This window comes from Tupaia chinensis, unplaced genomic scaffold (genome assembly GCF_000334495.1).
Source record: "Tupaia chinensis unplaced genomic scaffold, TupChi_1.0 Scaffold000002_1, whole genome shotgun sequence".
In the NCBI taxonomy this organism is placed as follows: Eukaryota; Metazoa; Chordata; class Mammalia; order Scandentia; family Tupaiidae; genus Tupaia; species Tupaia belangeri.
The window spans coordinates 5,458,943-5,472,692 of NW_006159428.1; the positions used below are offsets into that span (position 1 = coordinate 5,458,943).

General features: G+C 43.0%; 1 protein-coding gene across 1 annotated transcript in view; it reads left to right on the forward strand.

Moving 5' to 3' along the window:
* The window catches only part of RDH10 (retinol dehydrogenase 10), a 33,925-nt gene extending 20,516 nt beyond the window's left edge, over window positions 1-13,409 (forward strand). The window contains exons 3-6 of the mRNA XM_006139802.2: window positions 6,569-6,667; window positions 7,876-8,021; window positions 11,062-11,193; window positions 11,303-13,409. Of these exons, the coding sequence (XP_006139864.1) occupies window positions 6,569-6,667; window positions 7,876-8,021; window positions 11,062-11,193; window positions 11,303-11,426 (501 nt within the window). The 3' untranslated portion in view covers window positions 11,427-13,409. The remainder of the gene's footprint in view (window positions 1-6,568; window positions 6,668-7,875; window positions 8,022-11,061; window positions 11,194-11,302) is intronic.
* Window positions 13,410-13,750: the final 341 nt, after the last annotated feature.

The following is a 13,750-nucleotide window of genomic DNA, read 5'->3' on the forward strand; positions in this document are numbered from 1 at the left end:
AACGCTCACTATGGCAAAAATCCGTGGGGGGGGGGGGGGGAGAAGATAAGATGCCTCAAATTGGTAAATTGGTCAAGGATAGTTGTGCAGATCCACCTGTACAGCATGTGGTCCTTTTTCTGCTGTGAGAAACTAACGTTGCTTTTCAGTTCCGTGAACCTGAAATTGCTTACAAATACAGAAAACACATTCTGGGTGTTTTACCTGTACCTTTAAAATGTCATCCATCTTGAAATTTCAAAAGTCAGACTGCCGGATACTCCACTTCTTCACAATCTCTTTTGTTTAACTTTAGGCTAATTTGTCCTGACACTGCAGCTGCAGGCTCCGCGCTGCACAGTCTGTCATTAAAAGCACTGAGAATGATCTGGAGGGTCAGACGGCTGGAAGTTAATTTGGCGTAAACCTAACTTCCAAAGATTTCTCGAACTATGACATGTCATGTCTATGAGTGGTCAGTTACACGCTGTTTAAGAAGTTCTTGCTTACGTTGTAAATGTGACCTTTACAGTTATCTTTCAAAGTGTCCAGTCTTTGAAGAGGAACCCCGAGGAGCTATGGAAGTCTTAGACTTGATAAGCATATTTCATTGGAATGTCAATGACCATTTGAATGTCCTTCTCCTTTTTTTTTTTCTTCTTAATCACAAAGCAACCCTGTCAGCTGGTGGCAGACGTTAATGTTGGAGCCTTGTGACAAAATTGATCACAAGTAATAAAAATTCTAGTTTCACATTTTTATAGCTAGAGTCCGTTATTAAAAGCTTTAGTTTTTGCAGGTAAGCAAATCCCTAGGTCCTGTCCAACTCTGAATTCTCTAAGTTCTGGTTTAACTACTGGTTACTGACTTTGAGACCTTATAGATGAAGAAATCGGCCATGTTTTCCTAATGAAGAACTAGATGTCCTCCTCTGACTTTTACACATTCAAATAAAAGCACAAGGCAATGGCGTGCAATTCTCCGACTTAGACATAGCATCTAGCAAACCTTGCCAACCACCATGGGGGCTGCCTCACTCTAGAGACTCTTTCGGGCTCCCTTTATCAGTGGGCACTCCGTATCTAGACAGTCCCACCTTAGAGTCGATGCAACAGGGCAGTCCTCTTATTTATTTATTTATTTATTTTTTGAGAGATTTTTGCTATAGGGTGCGTGCGCTTGCCAGACAGAGAGAGACAGAGAGGTAGAAAGCGAGAAATCACCCCCCAGGGGGATGGCCACGCTGCAATCTCTTCTCCATTCTCCTCTTGGGATCTTGGGCACGCATGCACACGCACCCGGCGTGAGTTTAAGTCACCAGATCCGGGACTCGAACCACAGTCAACTACGCGGGAGTCCAGCGACATAGCCATTATGCTAACTGCTGGTCCTGACAGGGCAGTCCTCTTTGGTCAGTGCATGGGACCTGAGTCGGCACTCTCAGCTGCACTTGTGTCAGCACACACCTGAATGTGACTTTAGCCGTCTGGGTGTGCATTTCAGATTCTCCCTCTGTGTTCTTCTTATGACTCTTTGAGACAAAGCGAAAGATCATGAACCTTAGGTTGAACTGACTGGTGTCATGGCAACTAGCACTTCACCTTTCGCTGGTCCCCACCTCATACATGCTACAATATTTGTGCACATTAATAATTCATTGCAAAGTGCCAGATTTCTTTGTGCTGTCAAGCCGTGTCAAGGACGGAATATACTGTGCTATCTCAGATGTCATCTACCAGACTGTGGAGGGCAAGAGTAATTAGAAGGGAAAGCTAGTCGGGTTACTTGGGAAAATTCCTGAAAACGTGATGCTTTCTAGTCCCCCATCTATAGCATTATTCTTGTAATGTAAGGAACCGCATTAGTGTTGATCAAAGTTTATTTAATAATGCGCCCCAGACATAAGGCAGGAGTTTGGTTGCGGAAACAACACGCGAGCAGTAATTGCCCACCTCCACTCAGGCAGCAAAGGAAATGATTAACAGCCTTAGTGCTCAGTCACGTGTGCGAGCCTCCCGCGGGAGCCCAAGTGGCCCTGGTGTGGACGCTCTTAGCCTGGCTCGCCTTGGCCTAGCTTAGAGCAGGAGCTCTGTGTTCGAACATCAGCTTCAGAAGGCAAGCAGCCTGGCCTTCCAGGCTGGTCACGTGGCCTTGGGCAGCTTACCTGTCTCCCAGCTTCCTCCACAGCGCATTTGTCACGGACACTGAGTGGTGTTGTAGTAATGGTACCTGTGACTGCTGAGCCTTTCCAAATAAAGAATAGAGACTTTTGTCTTGAACTATAGAAAATGCAAAAACAGGCTGGATTCCATGAATGCAGAAGGCTTTTCTCCTTGATTAGCAAAGAAATCACAGGTTTTTCCTTGTTTTTATTTGCGCTCCCCAGAAAAAGAGAGGGAAAAAGAGAAAGTACTTCATAATCACTCTGCAATCCCTTCTCCATTTCTCTGTCCTGTCAATATTTTGGGCACGTACACACATGAGCCACGTGTATGCCATGGGCTAGGATTGAACTGCCTGGTCGGCCACACGGGGTCCAGTCACTTTAGTCACCAGGCCACGGAGCTAGCACAGAATCACATGTTTTAAACTGAACATTGACCACACACATGCACACACACACACACACACACACACACACACACACCCTACTTACAAAATAAGCAAACCTTCCTCTCGAAATAAAGTTTCATGTTAAAGTCAACCAACCTATGTCACACTTGACCAGTGACTTAAAGCTGAAACGTATCTCTCTGAAAAACATGTGTGTAACCCACAATTGGGAAGGACTTTAGTCACATAGCTATTTAGGATTCTTTTGTTTCTCTCTCTCTCTCTCTCTCTCTCTCTCTCTCTCTCTCTCTTTTCTCACTTCCTTTTCTTTTTTCCTTTAGATATAAAACTAACAGCTCAAACCCCCTCCATAAAACTTTGGGGGGAAAGGAGACTTGGGAATGGGGAGCAGGCCCGATCACGTTTTCAGAATCTGCAGCAGCTACAGCACCCTGCTGACGCAAAGGCGAAGCTAAAACTGCTTTGCATCGTGTACTGATTTAACCCAATTAAGTGCTGAGGAGAGTAAATGCTGCTTAGAGACAGGAATGTTTTATCCACCATGGCAGAGCCAGCGTGTACCACTACCTGCATGTAATAGGTGACGCTCAAGAATTACTTGTTGAATGAATAAGTCAATACCACAGACTCATTTCAGGGGAGGGGGAAGCTGACATTAATCAGTTTCAAAACCTCGCAACAGATTACATTTTAAAAACAGGAACTTGTTCATCTCCTATCGCCTATCTTTATGTGGTGCTGGGGATCTGATTCAATCACTTAATACCCACAGCCGAACCCATCGTGCGTGAATCCAGGAACATCATCAGAGCTGCAGACCTGGTGTCTGAGCACCCAGTCCCTGGCAGCCACTGGCTGGCGTTGGAGTGGACACTGGCCACACAAGCAAGCCTGGGCATGATTGTGATTTGGCACATGGCCAAGTAGCAAATGCTTATTGATATTTTACGTTGTATATGATTTCTTAGAATTTAATATTGAATTATTTTATTTATTTATATTAAGTAAGGACTTTTTAAACTAAATGATAAATAGAACTCTTCATAGTAAGTTTATTCCTCTCTTCCAGGAATCGAGAAACTTCTAATACTTAGACATGTTCTCTGGCTAACATAAGAATAAATGTCATGCTTTTTAGCTAATCTGGGAACTCTCAGTCATAACCAGGCACTAAAAAAGACAGACTCCACTACCTATGGACTTGTTTTCTGATTTAGATTGAACTATGTAAGTTCCTTTGTGATGTTCCTTTGTCTCAGTTCTGTGTTAGAGTAGCCACATGTAAGTTACAGAGACTAATTTTGCACATATAAAGACCATAGTACCAGTTCCCAGCTGCTTGGGGGTGGGTATGTTAAAAGTAAGATAAACCTGCCAATTTAATAGAGTTTTAATTGAGCAACTCTTAACACAATTTAATTCGGGCCACGGTCCCTGGACTTCCAGACAACCCTGGCTAGCCTCATGGTCTGCTCGGTATTTAAGTTTCAGGAAAGAGAAAGTGATGTACAAAACCGAAAGCAGAGGAAGGAGGTAGAGAAACAATTGGACTGGTGACAGGTGGACGGTAGGTGGCACAGACAGCCCAGCAGGTGGGCTTTCTGTGGTTGACTGAAGTGTGGCTGGCGTGATTGGTGCCAACTCAGCAACCTGCTCAGGGAAACAGCCTGACACGTCCGGTTTCAGCTTATCCGTGGGAATCCAAGTGTGGGAGTACAGAGGCTGTTTTAGGCCAAAATAGCATAACAGGCATCAGGCAGATCAGCATACTGATTCTGCATGATGGCTCTAACCTTTCCCGCATGCTACTGTAGAGAAGTACCGTCAAGCTGAAGCGTGTGCCCCATCACTTCAGCTGTGTACCATATCCGCGCCATCACGAGACATGTGCTCACTCACCCGCCTGCACAGAGTAGCAGTTCTCCCTTCGTATTTGGAAAACCAATCCGTGTTGTCCAGCTTCGTCTGAGACACGACAGCTAATACGTGTAAGACAGTCAACATCAAAACACCGTGAAACATCATTGTACGTTACGGCGACTGCTGCTATATCTTAGGGAAACAGACAAAGTCAGGCTGCTTGGGAAGAGTATTAGATAAAGGCTCACTGCCCTAACTCCCTCTAATAAAGACTTTTAGGGTGGTTGGCCTGCTCCACGGCCTACTGGTTAAAAGAGCTGGATCCACATGGCTGACCACACAGTCTGAGTTTTGGACCCAGTGGCCTGAGAAACACATCAGGTGTGTGCCTACACGCACGTGCCTAAAAGCTTAAGAGGAGAGAGAGAGAGAGGAGAAAGGATTGCAGTGTGACCATCCCAATGGAGGTTGCTTTCTCCTCTTCCTGTCTCCCTGTCTCTCTGAAAAGTATATGCACAAATTACATGAAAAAACAGGGGGAAATAAAACATTGGGAGGCCTAGCTGCAGTGATATGTGCTGCTAAGACCCAGTGCTCCACAGGCTGGGACTCGCTAAGGGCCCTGGTTCAGTTCCCAGCCCAGCCTAAAGGCCCATTGTAGGGATGCACACCTTTAACCCCAGTGCCTCTAGGAGATGGAGGCAGGAGGATTGCACTGTGGCAAAACTGTGCCTTAAAAAAAAAAAAAATACTGAGAGATTTTGGTGATATAATTAATATAAAGCATTTTGAAGAACATCAGACTACATAGTCACATGGTTAATACTGCATTTTGTAAAGGGAAGGATTATGGGTAGATTGTCACAGAATTCATACGTAAAAACATGCAAGTGAGAATATGCATGATGTGGGTGCCAGTGAAGGGACTCAGACTCGAGGGTAAGTTGAGGGCAGAAGGTGCAGCACAGCAGCCCAGGAGACAGGCTGATTCCTCTGGCAACTGAACGCTTCACAGGTTGGAGCATGGACAAACCTCACCATTAACGGGATCACTGTTTTTGATCGTATACATCCAAAAGTTATAACAAAATAGATATTTATGCAAAAACCCAGCGATACCTTAGTCAGGAAATCCTCTGAGAGGGGAATGCAACTCTTCTTTAAGTCTTCTGAGTAGTGTCTTGATTTTTTTTTTTCTTTTTTTTGAAGCTTCATAAATCATGGGAAGCTGTGTTGGCAGTAGGATATAACTCAGCCGTGGACAGATTGCTCTTTGCTGCTTTCTTTTAAGAAGCAGGTTATAAAACTGTTGGGAGCCTGGTAGAATAGTTAATAGATCATTTTAAGCAATTTGAGGTCTTTTTTTTTTTTTTTTTTTTTTCTTTTAATACAGCCTTGCTCTTCGAAGGCAAGAGAGCTAGAGGGGAGAGAGTTTGGTAAATAAGAAATGAGACTCCAGCAAGGCCCTCTGTTCCAGTCACCTGCCTCCGTGGGAGAGGCCGTCCTGTGTGGTCGTCCAGAGGCCACAAGGTCTTGTCAAGGCAGAGTTAGCATTGTGACGCCTTTGTCATTAAAACGAGCCTGTACCTTGACTCTGGTTTTCACATCCTGCAGTACTTTACCTCCTGCTCCTACACTTTGGTCATAAACCACGGGATGCTGGAGCAGATGCTAGCGCTGCTTCACTGCCGAGTCTATTATTGAGTCGCCGTAGCCAGAAGGTAAACGTGGAGACAGGGGTCTGTCCTAGGAGGCTGGCGCTCCCTCACCCACCAGGAGATGGCTGCACTGAAATGTCACGAGCGTGACAAGATCCCCGACCTCAGGTCGGTTCATCAGCAGATAAGGATCACTGGAAAGGTGATCAAGAGCCTCCTACTAATGGCTTTCTTTTCATCTCAGGACATTGTCCCCTAAAGCTCTTGTGTTACAATCCTGTTGGTCATGGCTTCTAAGAGACCTGCCATGCCAATGGTACGGTGTTAGGTTAACCAGACACACCGAATGGACCTTCTTTTTCTGCTCACTGTAAAATCTTTGGAAATCCATGGGAACATGTAACATCGTGTGGGCAAAACCTTGTCTTGGGATCTTGGATTCGGTTCTAGATGAAACTCAGGTCAGTTCTAAAACCTGCCTCTTGCTTTTCTTTCAGACCACCAAGGCTTTTCTGCCTACGATGCTGGAGATTAATCATGGTCACATTGTGACAGTTGCAAGTTCCTTGGGACTGTTCAGTACTGCTGGAGTTGAGGTTTGTGAGAAACAGCATTTCCTTCCTTCTCTCGGTTTATCTTGTGATGAGTCCACCAGAATACTGAGGAGGGAACCCGCTGCCCGAGCGGATGGGAAAGCCATGAAAGCGCTCAGCCAGTGTGCTGTGTGTGGGATGTTCCGCAGTGACCCAGGGCCAGCTGTTGAAATGGAATTCTACCTCTTCTCCATAAAAAGCACTTCTATTAGCTTGACAGAGCTGCAGTGGCAAGAGAAGTCGGCGGGCAGTTCTCAGCGCGCCCCACTTCCATTTGCAGCTTTTCTCGGTGACGGTGGGAGGCACAGGTCAAGCATGGAACCACACAGGGCCATGACAGTGCACGGGAAACAGATAAATGAGGCCGAAGGTTCACATTTCTGTTTTGATCAACTTGCCAAAAGTGAGCTCTTGTAACTAGCACATCAGAGGAGGTGGTTATGGCCCATGTCAGGTGTCCTGCCTTGTGAGTCTATGTATCTGGGCTTCATCAGACCTGTTCATTCAGCTAGGAGGCTCACACGTGTGTGTCATTTTGGGCTGTTTGTCCTCTGGGTACCTGTAAAATGGAAAACATCACTCCGTGGAACTCTGCAAAAGGGCACAGAATCGATATACTCAAGGGGTTTCTATTTCCATTCCTAATTTAAAGGACAAGAGCTCTCTCTGTATATTGTATGCCCTTAAGTCAAGTTCTAGTTTAAGTTTACAAGGTATAGTTATCATTTGCATTTTAACTTCATCCTAAAAGGAAAACTCAGATCATAACAACTTATAACCTAAGCTAGGCTTGCCTTTGTTCTTGCATTAATTTAAACAAACTGGTTTTTCCATCTTTTTTTTTTTTTTTTAACTGAACAAGAGACCATTTGTAAAATTTCCAGACACTTCAAAGTGAATCTCTCTCCATTTTTAACTTCAGCTTGTTCGCTTTCATGGAATCCTTTGTGGTAACTTCCCTAAAGTAATACGATACTTAGTAGATGGGGCTGAAAGTGTTCATCTGTTTCTGCTGTGGCTTTGAAAATATTATTTCTGCACTGAACCACATCAGATGTGTCTTTTAAAATAGTTTCCTTTTCTTTGCTTAGTCACCTGTAACCTTTTGTATCAAGCATCTAACCATAATAATGGGACCAGGGAAGCCTGAGTTTGGTTGGGGATGTATGCATTACTTAGTATTTTTGTTCTCTCTCTGCCCTCTAACATAGGATTACTGTGCCAGTAAATTTGGAGTCGTAGGTTTTCATGAATCCCTGAGCCACGAGCTAAAGGCTGCTGAGAAGGATGGGATTAAAACAACCTTGGTTTGCCCTTACCTTGTAGACACTGGCATGTTCAGAGGCTGCCGAATAAGGTCAGTGGGAACCTATCTTACTGCTGATAAAGAGAACGAGATTGGGAGAAAGTACGGAATTGGATCTCCAACCTAGTCGTCTTATCCTTTACCTGTCCCTCGACAATTAACCTATAGTTTTCACCAGTCAAGGGTCGTAAAGTTTGTAAAATTGGTGTGTAAGGTTGACCTGCAAGGGGCTAGTACCACATGGATACTAACCACAGAAATTAATGCAGATGTGTCAGATAAGAAAAGGCTTCCCTTGGGAGCCAACAAGTAGCATGGTGGATAAGGCACTAGACTCCTACATGGTCAACTGCAGTTCAAATCCCCGACCTGGCGGCTTGAAAATCATGCAGGGTGCATGTGTGTGCATGCCTAAAATCCTGAGATTGTGGTATGGCCATCCCCCCACCAGTGACTTCTTGCTTTCTGTCCCTGTCTAGCCAGCACATGTGCCCTATGGCAAAAACCTTAAAAAAAAAAAAAAAAGAGCTTCCCTTCCCCTTGGAGGAAAAAAAATGTAAATCGGACTTTCCTTAGAAACTACATCATTAGGAGTAAGTTTGTTTCTCTAGTGTTAGTATTTGTAAAAAGAACTCTGGAAGGAGTTCTCTTTCACCTATACGAGATAGCATGTGAAAAAACTGCGAAGCAGGATACTAAGGAGAGGAAACCTGATAACAGTGGCAAGGTTAAGAGGAGTGACCCCAAGGCTAAAAAGCCCAAGAATGGGAAGCCCGTATTGCAGTTGAAACCCTGTCCTAGTCCAGGACAACGGCCAATACTCCCAGTCTGCCGTGTGTTCCAGGAAGGCCATGTACAAGAGGAAATACTCGGCCACTAAATCCAGGTTTGAAAAGAAAAAGAAGGTTCTTGCGAATGGTGGTAACCAGGTGGTTAAACTGTGCAAAATGCCTACGTATTATCCTACTGAAGATGGGCCTCAAAAGCTGTTGAGCCAGAGCAAAAAGCCCTTCAGTTAACATGTGAAAAAGCTGCGAGCCAGCATCACTCCTGGGACCATTCCGATCATCCTCACTGACGCCACAGAGGCAAGAGAGTGGTTTTCCTGAAGCGGCTGAGCAGTGGCTTGCTATTTGTAACTGGACCCCTGGTTCTCAGTCAAGTTCCACTGTGTAGAACACACCAGAAATTTGTCATTGCCATATCTCCACGAAAATTGATATTAGCAAAGTAAAAATCTCAAAGCCCCTTACTGATGCTTACTTCAAGAAAAAGCAACTGCAGAAGCTCAAACACCAGGAAGGTGAGATCTTCGACACAGTGGAGAAATACAAGATTTCAGAGCAGCGCAAGGTTGATCAGAAAACTATCGGGACCAGCAGATGGCATAATGGCTACGTTGCTGGACTCCCACGTAGTCGATCATGGTTTGAGTCCTGGGCCCAGTAGCTTTCACTCACACTGGGTGCGTGTGCGTGGATGCTCAAGATCCCAAGAGGAGAATGGAGGAGAAGGGATTGTGGTATGACCATCCCTCATGGGCGGTGATTTCTTGCTTTATGTCTCTCTGTCTCTCTCTTGTCTTTTTGGCGAGCGTATGCACCCTATGGCAGAAACCTCTTCAAAAAAAAAAAAAAAGCAAAAGAAAAGAAAAGAAAACTGTGGCCTCGCAAATTTTACCAAAAATTAAAGCTGTTTCTTAGCTCCAGAGCTACCTGCTCTCTGTGTTTACCCTTACAAATGGAGTTTATCCTTACAAATTGATGTTCTAAATTTTTTTGACAAGAACCTAATTAAATAACTGATCATAAAAAAGAAAAAAAAGAACTCTGGAAGAAAATTCCTTAAGCTGACTGTGATTTCCATATGAAACAATGTCATTGTCACAGAGCGGTAACATGCCTTTCTTCTAAAAAGACCCTTGACATTACACTCCCAATTTGGAAACTTCCTTTCTGCAGCAACTCTCTGTAGTTCTGACAGAGCGAAGGGAATCATTTAGATTTACTAAAAATGAAATAAGATACCCACGCACTTAGAAAGGAGGCGTACGGGAATATAAACGTCGAGTTCCATCTGACTCGAGCACCACAGAATAAACAAAACCATGAATCATTAAGTCCGTACTTGTGAAGACATGCTCACTCTGAGATCTTTGCTTGAGTGAATTTGAAAGGCAAAGGAAGATAACCCAACCAGTTCCCTGTTGGTTGGGGGCCATTCTTAACACATAACACGAACTGAACTGAACAAGCAGTCAAGTAGGTGGAGGGTGGTTGGAGTCACTCCCATCTCAGGCTGACTCCAGATCTGGACTGGGGAACTCTGGGAAACTCTACCTCTTAAATGGCAAGCATGCATGTGTGGGCACGCACGCACGTGGATGTTGGGTTGGTTTTTTCCTCCTGTATATGTAGGGACCGGTCACCAGTGTTTCCTGGTTAGCATAGTGGCAGGGGCAGCTGTCCAAACCTGTGGTGGGACAACAAAAGTAAAAGGAGTAAATCGAGTTAACGTTATTTCAACGAGTAACTGAATGAATTAAACTGAAGATAGGATGTGTTTATGCTCTGCTTTCCCAAGTACATGGGAGGCTGTACCTCCGCTTTCCCTAGTCAGGCGTCCTGGAAAGTGTCTTGCTGATGTTTATGTCACTCAGAAAGGTTATGCCAATGTTTACACACCTAGTTCTAAAAGTTACACCTAGTGCTAAAAGCTTGTTATCTTGTTTGAGTTTAACGTTTGCTCTGCCAAACACCATATCCTTTTTCTGATGAAAGAAAAAAATAGAAAAATAATTTGAAATATAATTTAAGGCTTCATAAAAACATGATTTTCTGACTTTATGGGAAAGCAGACCAGTTTTACTTTTTTCCCCTCATTTGTTTTCCAGATAACGCAAAAAAAAAAAAATGCATTTATAGTAAAAAAGGTTTGGAAACCACAGAAAGGCATGATGAAGAAAATAAAATGTATCCCAAAATCCAGTTAGGCAGACGATATCCTTGTAAATGTTTTGATATATGTATTTGCAGTCTTTTCTGTTGGGTTAGTTAGTTCTTACCTTCATTTTTGAATATATAACTTTCAGGAAAGAAATTGAACCTTTTTTGCCACCCCTGAAGCCCGATTACTGTGTGAAGCAGGCCATGAAGGCCATCCTCACTGACCAGCCCATGATCTGCACCCCCCGCCTCATGTACATCGTGACCTTCATGAAGAGGTAGCCGTGAGGGAACCCTCCCCCATGGACGGGCCTGCCCCCCTGCCCCCAGTGTCTCTGATGAGGTGAGAGTTCGAGTTTGCTAACAGCTGTGACTTTGCTCTTTCAGCATCCTCCCTTTCGAAGCAGTCGTGTGCATGTACCGGTTCCTAGGCGCAGACAAGTGCATGTACCCCTTCATTGCGCAAAGAAAACAAGCCACAAACAATAATGAAGCAAAAAATGGAATCTAAGAATTTTTTTGTATGGAATAGTGTTTCTATCAGAAGACGATCAAGACGTTTCAAACAGTCCAGTGCACATCATCAGCATTACTGACATTCTCTGGATTCTAAACCCGTGTTGATTTTTTTTTTTAATCAACTTTTTAAAAAGAAAAATAATAAAGTGTAAATTAACTGACTAGAGTACTTGGAAAATGTGATCAGTAAAAGTGAGCTTAGGTTGTCGCCAGTAGGGTCCTTTTAAACAGAACCCTACAATCTGTCCAATCTTTAGACAAGCACTGTGTGAATATCTTCAGGCTACTCTTATTTTTCTAATGAACAGACAGTCTAGAAATGATGACTACAGCATGTTTCACATGTGGGATTTTTTCTGAATTCCCGAGTTTATTCATTTGTTAAACTCTAGCCAGTTGACATCCTTGACGTTTCAAGGACCGATAGTGCTCTATTTTTGTCATGTTTTCTAAGTTGCAGTTTTACAAAGCCTGCGTGGCTTTTTCATGGTGTTTGTATGTTTGGCTCTTTTAAAAAGGAATTTTGACATCTCCATCACTTTGAAGTAAATAATGTCTGAGTGTTACCGCAAAGGTGATCAGGTCTCGTTCTTAACATGACGATGACTAAAGCATTTGTTGACTTTTTACTTTCATCTCTGAAATACTACATGAAGTGTCTGGAGACCTCCTTACCCAAAAAGATCATACCTTTTCTACCTATGAATTGTGCTGCATACAGAAAGTGCCCTTTCCGCAGGAAGTTGCTGTGTCTCGTTTCTTTGGCTGGACTCTTCTCTAGATTACATAGCAGCTTTGCAAAGGAATCGTTTCTCGAAACGGGAACTTCTTCATTCAAAAAAAAAGTTCCCATCTTTGTGCCAACAAAAATAGTGAGGGGGAAAATCTTATTCTAGGGAGTATGTATGGAAGGGTGTAAAGATTCTTTTGAAAGGTTTATTCACATTGTAGAACAGCAAATGACATTTTTACAGTATTTTTTTGTAAAGCAAACTATTTTGTGCCTTGAATTTGGTATATGTGTATTAGTGACACATTGTAAAAGTGAACTTCTACCTCTGTATCTAAATGTATACCATCCGCTTGTAAATTCCTATAAACTATTATGTGATTGCTTTTTTTTTTTTTTTTTTTAGAATGTCTTGTTTAAAATAGTGACCAATGTTTAAGGCTTTTAAAATAAGCCAACTTTTACTAATTGGAAGTTTTATAAAGGACTGATTAAATTTAAAGAATTAACTTACATACAACTGACTACGTGATTATTAATTATCGACAGTATTGTAAGGAAAATCACTGTGTGATTTTTATCCCCACATGCCTTGGTTAAAGAAAATTGTTTGAGTAAGATGGTATTCGGGAGCAGACATGAAGCATTCACAACTGAAGATGCCACGCATTCGCGTTCCCAGTGTTAGCATCTACTTAGACTAGATACTTTATCAAGGGCTTATTTATATTAAAAGCTGCAGTAAGAAGAACCACAATACCTTTGTGTCAGTTTGGCCACCTCAGGGACTACGTCTGCCCTGTGTCCACATGCGAGAAAGGCCCTTCTCTGCTCATGTCCCCAACCCTGGTCTTAAGGCAGAGTTTCGTTGTTTGTTTAAATTACTCTTTACAAATGATGAGCCAACCTTGAGGCCATTATGATCATGGAAGCACTGGCTGCCTCTTATTTTTCAGTTATGGATTTAAACAAGTACTTTGAAATAGTCTCACCACAATGTGGAGTGGGTCAGATACTTTCAGAGGTTATCCAGGGCCATCTCTGAGCTACCCTGGAGCACACACAAACCATTCTAGAGAAATCCGTTCTAATTTAATGACCGAATTTTCAACCTTTAAGGAAAATTGTCTTTACATTTTAATTTTTTTTTCTTGTGTGTTGTGATTTAAACTTATTTCTATTTTTCTTTGTTATTGCCCTTATACGATTCTCCATCTCCAAGCTTAATAAACCTAATTCATTTAACTTTTTTGGTATAAGTCTTTCATTCCCATGTCTCAACCCAGTTTAATTATTTCTGTGGCTCTCCTTTGAGTGTTGTCCAAATTCTGCTTCCCATCATTAGCGGTGCAGTTTGAAAGGGGATACAGTTGCGAATTACAGGATTCCTACATGTTCTGTTTCTTCATCCCAGCATCATACTGTTAGTATAATGCTGTATTCTGTGTGTGTGTGTGTGTGTGTGTGTGTCTGACTGTGGTGACATTTTTCCTAGGTCTCTTCTAGTCAAGCTTGCATACTTGCATTGACCACTCATGTAATTGCCAAGGTTACTTTTCTATTTGTTCATCTCCAGCTGCCCCTCC